We start from the raw sequence: 22,150 nt of genomic DNA on the forward strand, positions 1-22,150 counted from the left end.
ATCGTTAATGTGTATTGTCATCATAGTTAGGCTGCACTTTATCGCTATGAAGAACAAGTTATGTCATCCTCTTTATTGTCGATAGCGTATTTGATGTTCTGCATTTATCGAATGGCTCCTCAACAACTGCAGGTGGGATGGTGGCCCCACCAGACTACCTACCTCACTAGCTCATTCTGCGACACGTGTGAATTTCTGGAATGCCGAGAACAAAGGGACTTGTTGCCCATAGCCAAACAAGGATATTAACTTATGTTTTACAGTGCATCTATAATCAAAGTGAATGCAGCGTGTCATAAGCTGCGCAAACTCGCCATGCATGGTAGTCTCCACCTTGTGATGGATATACAGTAGAACCCCGCTGTTACGTTCCTCACTGCTGCGTTTTCCCGGCTGTTATGTCGTTTTCCACCGGTCCCACATAGCTCCCATAGGATACAAGTATTGGGAAACCCGCTGTTACGTCGAACTGTCGGACCGTTCCCGTATGATACGTCGCGAAGTGCGCTCGGAGCCGACCGAGTGACTACCGAAGAGAGCGGTCATTGGTGCATTTTCGCGCAGCTTGGCCTGGTTTGACCATAACATTAGCCGCATGAGAGGTGCAAGCAACAGGATCTTTCGATTGATGCAAACAAATGCATCGCCTTCGAGATTTGAACTGCAAAGATGGCGTCTATGACGTAATTGCTCGCGAAAGCAAGGCCTTCGAGATTGGCATTTACTATTGACAAAAACATAGCCTTTGAGATTTGTATTTCACCAACATGGCGTCTATGACGTAATTGCTTGCGAAAGCATGGCCTCCGAGATTGGCATTCACTTCTGCCATCGCTTTGGCGTAGACTCATCATCATCGTTATTTGTCGGAGGACGGGAGGAGTTCGAGCTGGTTGGAGCTCGCATGGTCGTGCGCGCTGGTCATGATTGCGTGTGCTTAGTTCTTTCATGCCTACAGCTGTTGGTGTTAAAAAAATCACATACGTTGATTACATTTCTGTGGATGAGGCCGTCCCCAGCTCCGCGTTTCTATCCGTAGACTAGATCGTGGCTGAGCGCGCCAATTTTCGTGCTGCTTGTAAGCATGAAATAAATTCTGTACCGCTAAATATTTGTCGTTTTTCCGTTTTTGGCTGTTGCGTTTCCCGTCTCTACGTTTATTTCCTACGGTCCCTTCAAAAACGTATCAGCGGGGTTCTACTGTAGTAATGATGCTGGCCCAGCTGGCTTTAACTATGTCATTGTAAATGCAGTTGTGGTTTCATACTGATTGCATCCCTCTAGAAATTTTCGGACAAATTCTTTCGAAAATGAAAGGCACAAGTTATGATCGGATGAATGCTCTATAATTTAATCTGAGCTACAGTTCACGTGTTAAAACCTTGCTGGGGCCGGTTCCAAATAGGCAATCTCAGCGAGGGATGACATGTGATTGATGCATTCACTGTTCCTTAACTTCTACGAAGTTGGGCGGTGCTGCTTTGAAACCATTACTGCGGTCCCTATTGAGGTCTGGCGTGTGTAACTTGGCCAGCCAATTTCGAACTATCCGGCAAAAGCTGACTACAGGATCCAAACAGTGAAAGTTTGGTCCCACAGAATTGTATGGGACACTGGCCAAGATCGGCCAAGATCAAATTAACAGAACAATAGCATCAACCAGAGTTCAATTAACAGCATCAACCAGAGTTCAATTACCTTCTCAGTGAGCTACCCGTTTTGCGATATCAAACACACCACCCCTGCTGCGATAAGAAATTTGGTAAGTTAGAAAGCACGCAAAAAGAAAATGCAGGTACATCTGGTCGCCGTGATGACACAGATTATTACGCCATTTGCTAGGGCCTACATACTTCTTTATTCAATGAAAATGGATTGCATTCTGTTCTAAGAGGGCTAGAGACTTAACATGGCAAGATTAGGGTGATTTTGTTGGGCCAATAAGGCTAAAATATGAAAGAGGAAATCGAAATTCGTGATGTCACACTGACATTTAGGTGCCAGGGTGTCAGGTGCTGAGGTTCAGGTGTGAAATTCATAGCTGTAACTGTCACTTCCTTTTTTTTTTCCAATGATGATCCTATGATTATGAAATATTACAATAGAGTTCTCAAAGAATAATTTATCAGCCTCAAGTGATTTAGTGCTGTCTTTAAAGACATTGGCATTTAAAGCATTGGCTTTGAAACATGTTATTTTCTTCCTGAAAGTGCCAAAACCAGCTTTCAAAAAGCAGCCCCGACTTCTTGTGCAGGAGATATGCCCTAAAGAATTAACTCAGACAAACAGCACCTCAATAGACATATATACATAAAATGACTATAATGGTTTATTAGATGGCTATAAGTATTCGCAATGCCCACGAACTATAGGTGGCGCACCGTGCTTTTCAAGATGGCGCCAAGGGGAGGGTCAACCCGTTTGTTAGCATAGGAACAGATAGTACGTTGCGGACGTACGGCCGTGCCACTTTCACCGGATGAAGTCATGAGCTGTGCTGAACCGGATATGAGACTAAAATACTTTCCCAAGCCATGGAAAGTGCTAAGTGCTCGCCACCTAATTATTTGCTGCAGTGTGAAAGGTTATATTTCAGCTCCGTTACCGTGCATATAACGATGCTTTGTGAAATCCTGTGCATGCTACAAAAACTGCATGAACTAGAATTGATGTATGAGCTGAACGGCACTCCGAGGTAGTATGTACCGAGCCTGCCTGACGGATTTGCCGCAGTATAGTGGGCCGCCAGCGAGTAGCGCCTTCGCTGCTGCACGGGACCGCACGTTTAACGTGGTGATGGTTTGCAAACATAATACGCCGTCGTCATTACCGTATTTACTCGAATTTAGGCCGGCCCCGTCTCTAGGCCGACCCCCGAAATTCGCAAGGCCAGAAAAAATAAAAAACTAAATCATTGTACTCGAATCTAAGCAGACTCCCCCACTTTCGCACAGCCTTTTTCGAAAAAAACATTGGCTTAGATTCGAATAAATATGGTACTTGCGCAGTAGGGAACGCGGACTTACGTCTTCAATGGAACACAAGCATTTAACGTCCCATTCAGTAGCGCTTGTGTCACAGCCATGCTGAGACTCTAGCCGTGTGCAATTCACTTCACTCGCATGTTGCAGGCTCGATCAGCACGATCGAGAACATGAATTTGAAAGAATGCACACGTATGCTTTTCACAACGTCGAAGAAGTTAGCCCGAGAGGCATGGATTGTTGCCGGTGACTGCACATTCCATCGCTCTAACCATTTCGCTTCGCTGGTCGAGCTCGAGCGTGTTGGCGGCATGCGGCGCTCCATAATATCCACAACAATTGTGATGCAATGCACAAGAGGAACTGTGCTTTTATTTTGATCTCGCTCAAGGAGATTATACATTAAATACAATCAAAGTGACTTACGAGCGTGAAAGAACATTAGAGGGGACGTGAATCAGAACTCGCTCCTCAGTGAGTATTAGCTGGCTGATCGTTCATCGTCGCTGGCACTCTCGGTGCTTTCACAGTCTTCTACGTCCAGTGAAAAAAATCCTCGCATCAAGATTGTTTCTTCCAACATCACTGCTGAATGCAATCTGAAGAATTCCTCCGCCGAACGACGTGACCACTCCGCGTCCCACGTTTATAATTAGACACGTCCTGGGCGCGGAGAACATTTTGCTCTCAGATCGGTCAACGCAAATCGCTGGCAGTGGTGCTGCCACCTATCAACAAATGTACAAAACACACGCGGCGCAGTACTGGGCTATGAAACCAACACACTGGCGAAGGACGGCGTGGAAAGCGTTCGCTCCACAGAAGGCATGGAGCAGACGGGTCCTCGAATGATTGAAATGTCACTTGCACGATTAGTAACAGCGCTTTGCTGTCAAAGGATAGAGGCCCTATTTTAATGTACATTAAAGTTGTCAATACATATTGACAACTTGAGATCGCTCAGTTTTACGAGAGCACATCGCGAGCCCGCGCGACCTCCCGCGTACAGTGTTATGAGATTTAATGCACTACAAGAAACACTGACCAATGCTATATGCAAGTAAAACAGGGTGAGCTTCAACTGAATATGTCAGACGATAACATTTAACTAACCTACGTGGCTACAGAAAGCCTCGCGAAGCTGATAGCATGCGTACGCTGTGGGCTAGCATTGAAAGCGCGAGTTACCATGTATTTTCACGAAAACTTTGCGCCTCGCAAGAACGAATCAGATTTCTCGTGTCACGGATTGCCCGGTTTGTTCAGTGATGCAAGGAACATGCAAAGTCGTAGTGTTCCTTCCTTGCCAACGTGTTAACACTGAGGTTAGCACAGCCGAACAAGGGAGCGACTGCGTAGTGCTGCCATTTTGTCGTCTACTAACCCTCATCGAGAGGATGCTCCTGAATTCCGCTTGGCAGCGCGACAGTCTATGGGCATTGCGAATACAAACGGTACACAAATTAGGGTGAGGTACGGGGAAGCCAAACATTAAGCTAGTTGCAAACATAGAAAGTGAGGGAGAGGCATACACATCAGGTAAACCATCAATGAGGAAGTGACAAGAGCAGGGAACTCACAAATGTGGGATATTGTGCCCCACTGACATCAAGTTTTAGCGTTGTTTGTGCTGTAGCTGGCAGATCATCGAGCCTGGCATTAAAGATTCAAAACAAAACGGCCCGTGAATCACTAGCTTGAATATGCTCCTTTTTTCTTCTTGCTTTCTTTTTTTTGTAAGCCATCCATGCACGGCGATGCCATTCAGATTCTGGAAAACAAACACAGTGAGCTGCACCCAAATAAATGCCCCGCCATGTTCAATTTTACTCAAAGTTTACAAAAGGTACTGGCCTTGCTTGTTCCCGGTTTATACAAATAGCAAGCGATGGGTGTGTCTGGATGGATTTTGCAAAAGCAAGCAGAAAACCTTACTTTGCTAAGCAGTAACTGTTGACACAGCAGTATGATTCAGGATAGTGACTGTGATGAGAAGCCAGCAAAAAAAAAAAAAGATACTTTAACGCCTGTGTTTTGTCATTATGAATTTTACATCTCTGTTCTTTTTTCCTTTGTCACTGGATTTCATGTGGCTTGGACGAGACGCAGCCATGGCTGGTGACTGGCCACTTAGTGGAACAAGACGAGAAGGAAGAATGGTATGTTAAATGAGATGGTGCAAAACCGTTGCCAAAACCCAGCTTCACACTCACCTTCTTGGACACAGAGTGAGGATGAAACTGCAGGTCCATCTCTAGCAGTAACGCAAGCGCCAGTACCTGCTCCGGAACCTCTGGGTCTTTGAGCGCCTGAGGAAGAGACATTGTGCGAGGATTCGTAGGGAACTGCAAACTAATTACAAACTTTGCAACTTCCAGTCAATCACTACTACTCCAAGAAGCCCCACTACAATGCAACGATCTCATGGCCTCCCAACCTGCCAATGTAACGACAAGCTTGCAGGGGTTGGCCTTCTATCTTGTAAGTGTGGCAATGTGACAAGTACAAAACACTAGAAAAGACAGAGGTTGGAAGACAGAACACAAATCCAATACACTGGCATTTCTGCCAGCCTAATGATCCCAGTGAGACCCAAGAACCAACCGGCCTTGAATGCTAACAAGACCCCAGGCTACATAGGCCAGATTTGTTTCTGAGAACTGCTTTTAAGATCCGTTTCCAAAACAGATAACGAAAAGAAAGAAAAAAGAAGCCAGAAAGGCAGAGACCGAGAGATCAGCCATAAAGGTGTTTGTGTAAAAACCACATTATGATTGCAGGGTACACCAGACTAACTTACACCACCTGAAATCCTTTAAAGCTTTTGCACAAATCTTCTTGCATTTCACCTCTACTGAAATGTTTATGTTCAAACCCACAGCCCAGGGTCAAACCCACAGCCCTGAGTGCTGCCCTGCTGCAACTGTGCCAAAGAATTGTCACGCCAAGTTTTTTTTTCTGGTGTACCACAACAATATCAGCTTAAACCACGAAACTTATTTTGATACCATGGCATGCGAGTTCTTCGATAATTATACACTCCAACGCTGTACACCCCTAATGGGTGCACGTTAGGTCCGGTGCCCGTTTATAGGGTGCACATTAGGTCCGAGTAAATACATGGTATGCTAAATAAGAACAGAAGAAAAAAAGAAGCCATGAGAGGCCACCTATGGCAGGCTGACCTTGAACAGGATGATGAACAGAGCAGCCTGCATAGTCTTGCATTGTAGCAGTTTGCGGGGGTCCACCAACTCTGGGTGCACATTGCGTGGAAGCCGGAATGGGGGCCAGGGCGTGGCACTTCCCTTGAGCCGACCATTTTGGCGCATGCTGCAAGAACAAAGCCACTTCACTTCCACAGTCTCAATATCCTCACTCATTGGTGATACCAGCACCCAGTGATGAGGCAAGGGTGTTACACACAAGAAGACCAAGTCCAAACGTACAACTTCCAAATCATATTTAAACCTCATAAAAACACCGTGAATGCAATCAACATCAAAGCAAGTGCACAACTTTCAGGATGCTATTCAATACCGAAGGCAACATGAAATCCCATCTGCAAATACAGTAGACTCTCATTAAGCGGAACCCGAAGGGACCAGGAAAATGTGTTCCATTTAACAGGAGTTCCGTTTACTGAGGATAAACAGGGGTGCAGAATCCAAGTACAAAACCAATTTTATTAGGTGCAGTTTTTTCGTTAAAGCAGCTGTTCTGTTTAAGACATTTCCGTTTACTGAGAGTCCACTGTATAACGACTTTTGAAGATGCAATTTTCAGTAAACATATTAAAACTAGGCTTGTGCGAATATTCGAGCAGTTTGAATATTCGAATTTGCTTCGAAACGAATTTAGATTATTCTAAATTTTGAAGTATTCGAAATGAACGAATAGTCATACATAAACCGCATGTAACCCCCTGTAAAGGTGGTTTCACTGCAGTACAGGAGTGCTATACCGTGAATACACCTTTCCAGGTGAAATCCGTACTGCCGCGAAGCCCCACTTCAAGGTTAAATGATCTAAGTACCCTCACATCGATTCATCAGTTTTTAAGTTTAAAAGCTCTTTATACCTGCTTATATGCCTTAAGTAAATTTTAAAATGTAACATAATTTACAGTTATCACTCGCATTCTACTGAAAGTCAAATCCTGCTACTTTCATGTTTGCTTCCACTTCCCTTTGAATCAAAAAGAATGATATTAGCAAATGCCTTGTTTCAATTTTAAAATATATTGTGCAGGTTAGCTGGGTCCCGACAAATATGCTCATTTTATTGCGATAGCAATTATATGGACAGTCTCGGCTGGTTTTTGTCCGTCTCCATTGCCGCTGTCATGCACCGTATATGTATAAGTATATATATATGTATATATAAACGCCCCAAAGAAAAATAATTCAGAAAAATGCTTCCGAAGCGCGGAATTGAACCAGGGACCTCTCGCTCGGCAGCGCGTAGTGCTAGCCACTACGCCACAGAACGCAGATCGTCCATGTAGCTAACGGCGAGTGTTATATACACACCCTTTACCGCTGGCTGGACTCAGAGACGGCAGGCGCCTACAAGCGTTTCTTCATTACCAGCAAGATGGCGCGAGGAGCGCGCCGGGCGAGGAGCACGCCGATGCTCTTTGCCCGACAGGGTGTGGTCGCCTTCGTGCGCTTATTTCAAGGAAAGAAGGGGGGCGGGTGCTGGGTAGAGCGGGGGGTTGTATGTCATGTGCTTTCCCCACAATGTCCGCGCTGAAGTCACAGAGCGTACGACGGTCAATTCGCTCGCTCCAGCGGTCGTGTTTGCAAAAGGAGCGCGCTGTTCAAACAGAAATAAGTAACAACTGCGACGTTTAGTTCGCGCTCGTCCTGTGTATACCTGTTCTTTCGTTTCGTGCGTCCTGCTTTATGTTTCAGCAGTGCGCTTCAAGTATCGAGCTGATAGTTCGCGCTCGTCCTGTGTGTGTTCTTTTCGTGCGTCCTTTGGGCTCGAGCGACACGCTGGCCATTTCGAGCTGATTTCATTCTTCGCGTTAAACTCCAATTTATTGCTATCGCATTCACTGCTTCGCCGTTGCGGCGAAACTGTGACTTTTTCTTTATAATATGCGACATGTACTATTCAAATTCGATTCTAATTATTCGACCAAATCACTATTCGCTTCGAACCTAAAATTACTATTCCGCAGAAGCCCAATTAAAACATGACTACAAGTTCTTGATCTTGTGTTTCCGTTATTTGTACGGAGTATTCTAACACAGTGCATCTTGAAGGGAGGTGTTACTACGTAGCAGGTGGATGATATTACAGGACCTAGAGTGGAGATGTTTGTGCAAGCATTGTGCAAAAGCAAAAACATGGCGTGCTGCTGCCCCGAGCTTTGTGGATCGCTGCAACAAGGAGAGATTCAAAAGAGAACTTGTAGCAGTGGTTCTTCTGTTCCGGCTTGCACAGTTATACACAAACTCTTATTCTTAAGTTTAACAAAGTTGCTGAATGGTGCAGTCATTGCCAAATATCCCAGATTTATTTTCAACTGTATTGAGTGCGTCCCAGTTCATAAAGAAGAGGGGGGAAGCCAGATGACTTCTGAAGACACTCAGGCCAGTGCCCTTTTGGTTCAAGACATCTTCAGATCAAATTGCAGCATTTGAATGCACTGTGACGAAGGGTAATGGCAACATGTAGACATCAATGGACAGCGGTCACTGAAGCATGTCACAGCAATGTATATCCCACAACACAATGGTGGAAGTGACTAGGCAAGTTTAATGTTCACAAGTTGCGGAAGTGGCGCTTTAAAACTTGTGATCGAACACACTAAGTCTGAAGGATGAACAAGAGGGAAAGAAAATTGCTAACATTTCTGGTCTGATGAGATAATAACGTTAAAGGAGCTATGCAGCTTCATTTGAAATGAAAGCCTATAAAAGATGACTTCCGTATTTTCTCGTGCATAACCCACACAAAATACACAGAAAATCCGGAGCTAAAGTAGGGAGGGCTGCAGGTTATGCACGAATTTCTATGCGTGAGTTGGTAATGCAATAAAGGCAACTTCATGGCAATATGTGCAGATTTCTTTTTTTTTCCACGGTCTGTAGTCTGGGTTACACGCAGGGGCAGGTTATAAAATACTGTGTTGGAAGCAAATCCGGAAAAGCTTTACGCAATCGATTTGCAGTGTGCTGTGCTAGCATGGAACTTTCAAGAAGTGGGAAATGCTCACTCACAAGTGGGTGTATCGGTCCATGGATGCCTGATAGTCCTTGCGATGCACAGCACGCAGCAGGACGTGCACAGGATCGTACTCCCGCTCCCACACTGATCCTCGAGGCACGTACATTCCCTGCAGCAGGTTGCCACCGGCCTCAAAGTTTGGTTGCTTGTAGAGCGCCACCTGGGTGCAAAGATGAGACAGGTCACATCAACGCTCATCTATGAGGTATGTCTTTTGGCAACCTAATGATTAATTATGATTTTTTTCATGTGCACCCAAAGCCTACAACAAGCATCGTGGCTTCAGCTGCCTCATCAGCTGAAGACAGCACACAATATGCTGTACAGAAGGCACAAGAATGTTGGTGTCACATGGATCATACGTTTTGATTTCTTCAAGAGTGGAACCTGGAAACAAATGTGTTCTTAAGTCAAAGCACTTTGTAGTTCATTTTTTTAAGAAACTACAGTAAAACCTCGTTAATTCGAAGGCCTCCCACCGAGAAAAATATCCCAATTAAGCGGGATTCCCAATTATCCGAAACAACGCGAAATCAAAGAAATCAGCCAGAAAACGTGATGTACAGAAGTCACACCTTTATTGTGGCAAGTCAGCCTACTTGGAGAAAAATTCCTCCATGCGTGACTGACGCGTTCAGTAGTTCCCAGCACTGAAAGTCATATTTTCCAGCCTGTCAATGAGGCGCAGCATCTCAGCCTCGCCGCCGTTGCACTCGACGAAGCTGCGCACAACACTCAAGGCATCGATGACATCCGCCAAAGGGGGTGCTCGGGAGGGCTCGTCATCGCTGTCAACATTAGAGGCCGAATCGGTCGATCTCGCAGCTATCTCGCTGTCGATGTCGGCGTAACACGTCTGCACTGTGCACTCGACATTTGCGTACTCGAAGAATCCGATTGGAGTGCACTCCTCGTCCGCGTGCAAAGCCTCATATCGAGCGCAGAGAGTCTCCCCTTCTTCATCAAACGGGCAAGTGACAGCGGTGACAGCAAACTCAGCGGAGGTTGCCTCTTCTTTCACAAAACCGGCGTGCTCAAAACACCGTCGAATAACGGTGGCCTCCACCTGCCTCCATGCGTGAACAATGAGGCAAATACCACCGAGGAGGTCAATGTTATACTCCTTTCCGTTGTCATAGCAAAGGAGCATTCGCTTCAACAGATTGTAGCGATATATTTTCCTGGTATGGTGTATGACGCCCTGGTCCATCGGCTGCGATAGCGACGTCGTGTTTGGGGGTAGAAAGACCAGCCTGATTGCCTGCAGGTTCTGAATGTCGCCGTGAGCTGGGCAATTATCGACGACGAACAAAACGCTGCGCCCTGCAGGCCGCAAACTTGCGGTCAAGGTGCCGCACGTATTCTTCAAAGAGTGCAGCCGTCATCCAAGCTTTCTTGTTGTTTTTATAGATCAGGTCATCCTTGGATGGCAGTCGTGCATTTTTGAAACAACGAGGCTTTTCTGTCTTCCCAATAACAAGCAGTGGCAGCTTGTGCTCACCGCACATGCTTGCACCAAACAAAACAGTGATTCTATCTTTGTTCTGTTTCCGCCCCTTAATGTCTGCCTCCTTCAAAGCGAACGTCTTCGTAGGCAACATTTTGTAGAACAGAGCAGCTTCATCAAGGTTGTAAACATCTGCTGCTTCGTACTTGGCGAGTAGTGGAGCCAAGGTGTGCTGCTTCCAGCCGTCGACAACAGACTGATCCGCGCTGCCACTCTCGCCACAAACAGTCACGAATGTCAGGTTGTTGCGCTCCTTAAATCGGCAAAACCATCCATTGCTGCATTTAAACTCAGAATGTCCAAGTTGCAGCGCCAGCTGGTTGGCCTTCTCACGCAATATGGTCCCATTCACAGGAAGGTGTGCTGCGTTGGCTTTCTGCAGCCAGTCGATCAGAGCTGCTTCAACGTCGGCGTACGTAGGCGGGCGTACTCATGTACGCTTTGACGAGTGCGTCTTGCTGTAAGCATCGAGAATTTCTCCTTATTCTTGATGATGTTGCACAGCGTTGACAGACGCACGTGGTGCTTTTCGGCGAGAGCCGTTTTCGACGCCGTCGACTTGCTGGCCTCTTCAATTAAGCACACCTTTTCGTGCAGGGACAAGCTCTTGTACTTCGGCATCTTCCTTCCAAGCACACCTCAATCAACTAATTCACAGGGAAGACACTCAAGCGGAGACAGGAGACAAATGGAGCAGTCGCACCGAATCGCACAATGCTCGCCAGCCGACATCCAAATGGCACAAAGACTCCACAAAACATTCACTTCGCTAGAGTGGCTAACATCGCTGTTGAGATGATGATGATCATCATGATCGCAACCGCACGCATCGCCGCCTGGCAATTGCTAAAACATGGCCTTCGAGATCCGTACATAAAAAAAAAATGCATGTTTTAGTTACAGCCTCCGAGATTCGCAACACCCTTTGCATATCTTGGAAGTCGCGGCCAAGTGTGCCAATTAACCGGGAAGTCGCAGACTGGCCGCACCAATTATCCGGTTAAATTTACATGTAAAAATTTGGGACCGCGCAAATAATACAAATTATCCGGGATTCCCAATTAACCGAGTACAAATTACCGAGGTTTTACTGTATATGGTTATTTAGCAGTTTGCACTCTGACAGTTATAGTAAAGTCTTGTAGGAAACCATTTGTAATGTAATTCTTGATTTCAGAAATTTCAGGCTGGCAGAAATCTGTAGTATCTTTGTGCCCTGTTTAGGGCACTGAACGCCAGTGATATCTGTGTTGAGTTTGTTGCTGTCTTCAGTTGCAGCCTCAGCGGCAGCACCAGGCTTTGCAACGCCTGGAGACATGAGTTCCAATTGTACCAGCACAGTAAAGAATCTAGATGATCAGAAGTGTAAGAGCCGTAATGCAAGAGTTATGCTTATTTTAGTCGGAAGTTAACATAGTTTATCAAGTCATGTAGCTTCACTGGGGCAGATGACCATAGCCAAGACTGCTACCTTTCTAAGTCAACCTTCTTGGTAAATGTTCCATATGCCATTACAATAAGTCCGCATGATTTCCATATAATTTTAGGTGTGTGCAGATTCCATACGAATTCTGTTAAATTTCAGTAACAATCTTACGGAGAACATACGGAATTATTGGAATGCATGCAGAACGTTTCGACATGTGTTTGCTCCTTGTGGCTGTTATGAGAGCGAAGGCCACTGCAGCACAGCACAGAGAGGGCAGTGCTGACAGCCATCGCTCATGCGCTTGCAGCAACCATGGGTGCAACATCCGTACTCAAGTGTGATGACGTTTGGCGGCTGTCAAGAGGATTTTATGCTCGTCGTCTGCCCGGAGGCCGGTGAGCCCTGCACAGAGCGTCTGCTCTTTGCCATGCCCAAGGCACAGGTGAGGTGACAGAAAGATTTTACTAACGGTTATTCCCACTTTTCCATTTCGAAAGAGCTACCTCAGTCCTCTACCTCGGACACTAAAGGCAAACGCTAAGCCGACATGGATTGTTGAAGTGACGTTCCAGAAACCTCGTAGTGCTTGTTTCTTGCTAAGGAAATGCTGAGTTTGAAAGAAAGTTACGTTTTAGTGGTCTGCATATCATCAGCACAATTCAAACCGCCCACCTCTGAGAACGGCTGTGTGACGTAGCATTCTCCCATGCCCACACTTTACTGCCCACAGCAAAGCACAGCACGAGGATAACGGAACTTGCGCTGTTTTCCAGGGCAACGTCAAGCTCGTTTTTTCATGGTTGAAACTGAAATGCACGAGTTGCATTTTATTTTGCCTTGTAATGCACTGCAGTGTTCTTTTTTATCGTGAGTAGTTTGGGTACTAGTGATTAGTTATACCAAGGACATTCTCCATCATCGGGCTCTTGTTCCAGAATGTCCCATTGGTGACACAAATCTTGTCTTACACTTGCCCTAATTTCTCGATTACTAAAGCACTTCTGTTCATAATATTGATGTTTTAGAGGTTATCAAGCATTGGCCTTTCACTCTGACGTAAAATGTTATTTGTAGGGGTGTGCGAATATTCGAAATTTCGAATATTTTTCTAATAGTGTTTGCTATTCGATTCGATTCGCACTGGAGTTTTACTATTCGAACTTCCCAAAAACAAATACAGTCAATGTCCGACTGAAAGTGCCCCCTTCAGATGTTCAATATGCTTCACCTCATTACACTCTCGTATTGCGGCAAAGCTGCCTTTCAAGCTCCATTACGGCCGAACTTTGCCAAGAGACAGTCAACATCTGATTGAAAGTGGTCCCTAGATTTTCAGTATGCTTCACCTCATCACACCCCGGAATTGCGGCAAAGCAGCTTTTCAAGCTCCGTTACAGTCGAACTTTGCCAAGACACAGTCAACGTCCGATAGAAAGTGGTCCCTAGATTTTTAATATGCTTCACCTCATCACACCCCGGTATTGCGGCAAAGCTGCCTTTCAAGCTCTGCTACGGTCGTAAATGTACTAACTCAAGAAAATGCTGGTTCCAACATGGAGATGACAGATGTGGCAGAGGTGGGGGCTCAATTAATGCTGTTTTGGATCTGAAATTTGGGCAGGAAGTCCGAAAAATTGGAAGCCGAAGCTTTCTGGCACCCAAAATTTCATATGTTCTTATATAGCGATGTCTACGAGGCAGATTTGGAACTCCGGACTTGAAGGAAGCACACCCTTGTCCGCCACACCAGTTGGGCTTCCACAAAAGTTGAAAGAGGAGGAGAGGCTGAGAAAATGGCATCTCTGCCTATCACGTGTAAAGTGTTGTCGGCAACACTTTGGTTGCACCAAATCATGTACATAAATAGAATTCGGCCTCTACATTGCCTCTTTCTTGATAAGACAACTATGAAACACCACCCCGCCAATGCTTCATCAACCTAACGAAAAGAAACACTTTCATGTTGCTATCTCACAAGAATATGCTTAGGAATCCTTTCTAACTTTTTTTCTGCAATTTCGCTTCGAAGTATTCGAAAAATATTCTAGAAATATTCGAGAAATATTCGAAAAATATTCGATTTGATTCGCACTCATACTTCAATATTCGAATTCGCTTCGCACCCAAAATTTTGCTATTTGCACAGCTCTAGTTATTTGTCTTTAGTGTCCCTCTGAGTAAGCACTTGGCTTACACTCAAATTTAATAAATCTAAACAATCTGCTTCAGGCTGGATCAACATGGATTTTGTTCAGATTCTGTGGCATAATAGTGTGCTATGTTGTGGCAACAAAAAATGTTGAACGGACAAGCCAGTATTTCACTAATTATTAGCTGCAACAGTAGTTTAGCTTTTATTTGATTAAGAGATGTCGCTGCAGCACTTAAAAATTATGGTACACACAAGTGCTATCACTGGCCACATATAACAGGATGTGCTAATTAGATCTTATAAAAATGCAAATTATTGACTGCTTATCAAAAAAAATGAGCAGGGATATGTCAGAAGCATTAGTAATTAAGAATAACTAATAAGACAAGCCCTCCTTCCTGACAAGCATAAGTGTGTCAAATAAATAAAAAAATTAGCAGTCGAACCTGGGCATATCAAATTATTGTCCATGTCAAACAGTCGCATTGTCCCCTTGGAAATGCCTTGCTAAAGCATTACGGTGTATTATATACATATCAAAAATGGTCACTGCCACTTTTGACATATTGATATCGGTGCAGCATTGCCGTCACTTCTAGCATCAATGGACTGATTATGCCAATGATGCCGCCTTGTTTTGGAAAATGTTGTCAAACAAGATACTGAATCTTAAAGAAGTTATGTGCAATGGAGAAAAAATCAGCAAGGCAAATATCTAAAAATATAGATGGCTTGTTCTCATATTGACTAGCCACTCTACCGAACTATCCCCTTCAGTAGTGTTACATTTGAGTTCAACTGTAGCAGCTTAAAACAACACCCCTCAGTTTTGCATGCATTTTGTTAGTGACATGCTAAGCATAACTTATCGCTACATTGTCTATGTCTGTCGCTTCCACTAGTGAATGAACAAGACCATTTTTTGTCTTCTGGGTATTGTTTGTTCAATAAACAGTTTGCTTTTTAATTTTGCATTTGGTCACTGCACCATATAAATCTTATTTTTTAGCCTTTTATTGTGGCTCGTAGCGCGACGAACGAAGACAGAAAAGAACCACGCCGGACACGCGCTTACCCCATGTGACTCTTCTCTGTCTTCATTCGTTGCGCTACTAGCCACAAGCAATCCTCACCAACTTGCCCAATTTTCTGTTCTGTTGAATAGCGTTTTACCTTTTGGTTTGAATTCAAAGATTGCATTACCAATCTTGCCCTCTGGAAAGTTATAGATCATTGCATTGCACTTGTGTTCACCAATTTGCACTGCATCATCGCAGGTTCTAGAAGTCACCCTCCTGGTGGCTGACTACATGAACGCGCTAGGTGCCACAGGTGCGAGCGTGGCACCCTCTCCCGGCGGCAGCCTCGTGGTGGGAAGCGCGCGGAGCAGGCTGAACATGAACCCGTGCTCCGCGACCTCCTCACCCGCGCTGTCCACTGCCTCGTCGCGACGACCCCTGCTACCGACCCCAGACTCCTGACGGTCGCCGTCCACCACGCCCCGACACCGGCCCGACTCCTCCGCGACGAGCACAGGTGGTGCCGCCGTCACTGCCTCACCGCGCAGTGGCAGAGCCACCTGGAAGTGAGGAGCGTCACCATGCAGTCGGGGACGTGGTGCACCCCTCCCCCTTTCCCTCGTAAAAGGAAGAGGCCCATTCAAGAGCCTTGCCTGTCAACTGGTGCTCCTGTACATTTCGACATCAAAGAGGAAACTGCAGTTGTGGCAAACATGCACCGTACTTCAAAGGGAAGTCACGCAAGAGAGATTCTTCAAGATGCACATGCCATCCAACGTATACAACTCTTGGTACGATTTCTCGTGCGATCTCATCTTCAACTAGTCATACCGACGACAACATGCAGCAAGTTTTTTTAATAGGTTCCAACGGGTCACAACAGTCTCGGCAATCGTGCTTCGTGACGTACCGTGTGCCATTTAGGACGTGACATCGCACCTTCCACGCTCCGTGTTATCCGCACCACCAGAATTGACCGGCAAGCATAATCTATGGCGTGCGATGAGCTACGGTGTTGACCTGCAATCGGTGGGGAGCATCGCCCATACGTCACAGTTGGCTGAGGCAGTTTTTTGGCCTGGTGAGACAAGTGAACTGTGCGACATACGTGGTCTCGCAAAATAACGGCCAAGACTGCTTTCGACGGTCCACGTACTAGTGCAGCACGAGGTATCTCAAGAGGTTCAGGCCTGTGTGCCAATACAACTGCGTGCATAGCTTTTCTCGTCGACCAACCCTCACCTAGAGGGTCGTGCCAAGATGTGCCACATGACTTGTTGCCAAGTGCTCAAAAATGTTTGCACCAAATGTGTTGCTGCACGGTAGCGCTTGCTCGTATCGAAGCGACCGCACTATAAAGAAAAAGCTGCTGCAGATAGAATGATCTAAATTTGTTTTCCTAGAATGTGCAGGTGTTCACTCTCATACCCCCCAGTGTTAAGTCAGTGAACTGGGATGAAGGTTGGCATAGTTAGTTCAAGCTGGAGTGTTCATTGGCAATGAAGGATAAGGCATGTACTGAGAGGAGCAGACAACATGATGCTGTTCGTAGAATTCCTTAACAAGGGTTTCTTACGATTACACATATAGAAAAGCAGCTCTAGTGTGTGGTGCTGCAAGAATGGGCATGCTGGGAGGGGGACGACGGGGTAGATGACATTTTTAAAAAGTCACTAGACCTCCAACAAACGGCATTCCATTTGTCACAGCGGTCAAGTGTGTACTAATGTAGCTCATGCACTGCAGCTTTTTCTGCATGATTAAGCTCAATAGCACTCATTTCTTTTTCTAAAATAGGAGCACCTGTACCGGTCTATTTCGTTATGTCAAGTGCCAACACTGACTTAAAATATGAGAAAAAAATTTGAACATCATTCAGTCATATCTTTTTCCATACTTCACTTACATGTTCGATTGTGTGAAAAAGACGTTAGCTAGTGTACTGATGAAGCAAGACTGTTTTCATAAATATTTTATTCATAAGGAAGCTTTACTACTTGCACTGATGTGGCCATTTCATGGCCAAGTCAAGTTTGAGGTGAGCCAAGCCATGTCCTCCCTCTGATGGTCCCATAGTGTAACACTGTTTATTAAGCAACTCGCATAAAAAGTGGTAATAACGACAGTTGAGAGGTGCCGCAATGGAGAGCCCCGGAAATTTTGGCCACCTGAGTTTTTTTTTAACACGCATCTGAATCTAAGCACATGGGCCACTAGCATTTCACCTCCGTCAAAGTGCAGCCACCATGGCCGGCATTCAATCCCGCAACCTTCGGGTCAGCAGTCAAGCACCTAACTACTGGAAAACCGCAGTGGGTGCATAAACAGTGGTGATGTCTAGCTGAAACTGTGAGACTTTACAATACTGTTTTACAAGGTAATGCTTAATTATTGACCACTCCCTTGCATACTCTGTAGAAGTAAGTGCAAGGAGCATTGCCCTCACAACAACTGTTTCATGTAGGAGTTTGTGGAGTGGCATGCGCGTTTACCTTCGCCTCTATCTCGGCGTCATGTTGTCTGCTGCTTTTGATACACGTCTCACTTTTAGTTACCATCATCCTTGTGATTTGTTAGTGTGCTAGCTGGACTCGTTGGTCGTCCAGTGAAAGCACTGTTGGGGCCAATACCAGACAAAAAAATTTACATGAGGCAAAAGTTTTTGCAAGTACACTATGGCCCAAAAGAAATGATGACAGTAAGGAACTGAGGCACATTTTTCGCACAAATGACCGTGTACATCAGTGCCAGAACTTTTGTGGAACCTGGCATCATTGTGGTCCCCCGGCAAGCTTGTAGATACGTTTCAAACATTGAGCCCTTTATGAAAAAAAATTTTGCACATAATGCATGCCACTTTGTGTCAGTATGCAAGTCATTCGCGTCGGAATACAGCTAGGTCAACACTTCGGCTATGTTTTACAGAAACCGTGCCATCAACCTAAAATCTGCAGCAAACGGGCAGGGCTGTTGCCGTACGATGTGCTATAGCACCACCACGTGGCTAGTACCATGTACGAAGCCATGTGGCTAGTGTGAATATGGTACCATCTTTGAGAGGCAGAATTAGTACGTAAGAAAGGAGAAGGTGCAACCGCTATGTCTTAGCCAGTGACCGGGCCACTTGAAACGATTGGCTAGCTGAGTTGTCTACAGTTCTTTGAAGTTTACACAGGGTGGGTACGGATACTGCATTCGGGAACTACAACCACTTGGTGTACTAAGCTCTCTCATGTTCTAATCTGGTCATACAAACTAGCATTGTTTGTTTGTGTTCACTTGTGTGACTTGTCATGTCACTGGACATATGGCTGTGAGAGCATCGGCATCCGCGGACAGACGGTCCAAGACAAGCCTGGCTGGTTGTGTTGGGACACAGTGAAGTGAGCACCACTGGTGTTACAGTCTTTCTACTTCTGTGTGGAAAAGGGGTGGGGGAGGAGTGTAGAAGGGGTTCTGTGCCATTTTGGCTGTAACCAGCGAAACCCTTACCGAGACCTCGGTGATCTTAGCAGCATCTTTGGAACCTGCTTGCACCAAAGAAAAAAAGAACGCCGATGGCAAATGTAGACAGCTGCGAGACGTTCAGTGTGCCATTAGCTCGACAGAATCTGTGCAAGTTTCAGTTAGCAGAGTAGATATTAAGCTGTTCTAGATTGTGTGTGTACATGTGTGTGTGATTGTGTGAAAGGATGATTGTGTTCTAATTGCCACGGCTTTTTCTACAAACCCTTTGCTCTCCTGAATCTCGTCTTTTTGTGATTACCGATAGCCAAGATCTCAGAAGTTTGTTTGGCTGTCAGCTTGTCGCTGTCAGTCAGCTTGCGTGCGGGGGTTTTTTAACGAGCTCGCTCCTGGAACTGATACCACCGCACAACCTATTTTTATATAATGCTGCATTTCGTATCTATTCCTCTAGCCTCGTGCCGTGCATTGTTGTGGGTTTCGCATCGCTTGCATACCGGTGCAAACGCGTTGGCAGGATCGCCGTTGGATTCGAGATAGCCTGGCAAGTCATGATAATCAGTGGCCTACGGCACCCAGCTTTTAATTACTGCGACAAGTCTCAAACGAACAAATCCCATAGCCTGCAATAGTCATGTTTTTATATATCTGTGTCACGTTGCAAGGCTCAAGTTATGTGTGAAGTCGTCAAGACAGGTTGTTGCATAAAAGGCAGTGTTTCGCGTTCTTTGATTCCTATTATTTTTTTATCTGATGTAGAATTCAGTCAGCTGCACTTGCCTCTGATTTCATTCTGGCCATCTTGACCTCGTGTGATGTTTTTTATGTATACGTACTAATATAATAATTATATAACAGAGCAGCTCCTTTCCTTTTTATTGACAGCTGAGCAGAACTGAAGCTATAAAACAATGTAGCACTAACATAGCATTCACAAGCGTAAACTAATCATTTACACATTTCAGGAGGGATTGTTTGTAGCTCCTCTGTTAGCCTAACTTGTCTATTTATTTATTTTATATATATATTTACGTATAGATAGTAAACTAATTATTCTATATACGCGAGTGAGCTATACGGGCAGTGGTATATGAAGATACGTACCAGATGCATTCACATCTCCTCAGTAAACATGGCTCCTGACTGTAGCACAGTTTCAAAAAAAGGTAAAACGGCATATTCTCGTAATAGACAGACAGTTATAGACAGAAGACGTTGCACCTTTGCTATTGCAGTAAGGAAGGCTTTAGCGACTGTGGCTTTACTAAAGTAAAGGCAGTGACGTGTTAACAACATTTTGTCATCTTATGTTTTGTGGTATGTACAATGTGCATGGACGAAGAAAAGCACAGCACGACCAAAGTAAAAATATGCATACAGTATGCATTCCATAACTGCCTCTACACTCGGAGAGTGTCCATTTCTGTTGGGTAAAAGCTACAAGGTGAAAACTGATTGGAGTGGGTTATGATTCCATTACATCCTGACATACTTTATTTATATAGTAATGTGTGTGCTGTATTATACTAACGAGTACTCTTGTTTGGTTACCAGTCATCCTTTATTCAGAGAGGCCTGCCCCGCTATAGTTTCTGACAATGATGTCACGGCACCGTTCGCAGCGATTGTAGCCATTATCCAATCACGGAGCACTTGGAGTAAAAAAAAAAGGCACAAGAATGCCGAGGCCAGCCAAAAACTCGACATCCCAACTTGGTTCAAGTGTTTTTAGCACCAATACTCACTCCTAATGCAATGAAAACAGTTAGCTGTTGCATATTATGACACTGTGTAGTAGTGGCACAGCGTTGTTTCACTTAAGACGAAAGACAGGAATCCCAGTAGCACGAATGTTGTTGCCACATTGCTTCGACATTGTGACAACATTCATACTACTATGGTTTGGTATGAAAATGTTGCCATAACGTTGAAGGAACGTTATCGTAACATTGCGGCAATAATTTGTGCTACTAGGGATAACAGTGAAAATTCCAGTGCTTTGCAGTCTGAGAGTACAGCAGTTGCACTTATTTCTATGGAAAATGATCACACACCGTGCGTGTCGATTTTGTGTGAAGTTTGTTTCTGGGTGTCTCTCAAAGGTGAATAGTTCTGTACTTTCCAGCAGCTGCTAAACTGTGCAAGCCAAGGAAGTGTTCGAGCGCATAGCATACATGTGATAACATTAGTACACGATTCCAGCATGCGTGCGCCATTTGTACCGAGTTCCTTATGTGAGACGAAAATAAACATTCGCTGCCTGCAAAAAAAAAATGTGCCACCTCTTGTTTGCTGCTTCAAGGCTTGGAACAAAAGGCTGAAACAGTGCCTATTTAGGTGCATGTTCCGTGTCTCAATGGGCAACAGTGTTTCAGTGCATTCCAAACCAAAGAGCAAGGAACAGTTGGCTTTGATTATGGTACCACTTGTTACAGTTGAACCTTGATGTAACAAATATGCATACGACGAATTTTCGGTTATGGCAAAACAAATTAAAATTTGTGTTGCTTGGTGCAGTACGTATCATACCAAACTAATTTTTTTAACTGAGGCACTGAAAACAATTTCAGATTAGGCAGTTTTAGTTGGGCATTCACAGTAGCTCTACGAACACCTAGATAAACTGCATAGGTGTTTTAGTTTGGCATTTTACACACCGCTTAGCCGCAAGCGAGCTACCGGAGCGTCGCTCCCGTTCCCGCTAGCGAGGAGCGTCGATGCGCGCGCCTTCCTGCACGCGTGCATCGAGTCCCCAGGTCCATTCGTTTCACCTGCACTTCGTGAACCGGTTCACGGTGGCGCTCAGTGGCGTAGAAGGGGGGGGGGGACACCGGGCCCGTGCCCCCCCCCCCCGAAATTTTTTTTTGCCATGGGATATAGAGCACAAAATGACACTCGACCACATCTTCTTGCCTGGCCCCCGCTTCAGATCAAAGAGGTGCCCCGCCTCCCCCCGAAAAAAATTTCTGCCTACGCCCCTGGTGGCGCTGCACTCCGGCGTTCGTTTCACGAGTTCAACATGGCGGCGTCGGCACCGCGGTAATCGTTTCGAAAAAGTGCAGCCGTCGTGCAAGGCTAGTTCATGAATTCCCTGCAGTTACTCGTGAGGTAATGCCGAGTCCGTGCAGCACAGTATGGCTGGAACCGCAGCAGACGACGCAGCCGACTGCATTCGTGGCTATTTTAACGGCGTGCAACGAGTACGCCAGCGAACGTTTTCCGGTAGCTTGAAATGCCAGGCAACGTAAGCGGCAGCGACTTTTACGAATCACAGCCGACCGTAGCAGAGGGCTTGCACGACATCTGCACTCTCGTATTCGTTTCGGCATCTCGTTGCCGCTGCACTTTCTGAAA

The 22,150-nt window shown here is 45.4% G+C and overlaps 1 protein-coding gene across 1 annotated transcript in view; it reads left to right on the forward strand.

Moving 5' to 3' along the window:
- Positions 1-19,522, forward strand: part of LOC119401217 (uncharacterized protein CG43867) — a 101,419-nt gene extending 81,897 nt beyond the window's left edge. Inside the window, exons 27-28 of the mRNA XM_037667899.2 lie at positions 12,468-12,602; positions 15,590-19,522. Coding sequence (XP_037523827.1) covers positions 12,468-12,602; positions 15,590-15,793 — 339 coding nt within the window. The 3' untranslated portion in view covers positions 15,794-19,522. The remainder of the gene's footprint in view (positions 1-12,467; positions 12,603-15,589) is intronic.
- The last annotated feature ends 2,628 nt before the right edge of the window (positions 19,523-22,150 follow it).

Source organism: Rhipicephalus sanguineus, chromosome 8 (assembly GCF_013339695.2).
Source record: "Rhipicephalus sanguineus isolate Rsan-2018 chromosome 8, BIME_Rsan_1.4, whole genome shotgun sequence".
Classification (NCBI taxonomy): Eukaryota; Metazoa; Arthropoda; class Arachnida; order Ixodida; family Ixodidae; genus Rhipicephalus; species Rhipicephalus sanguineus.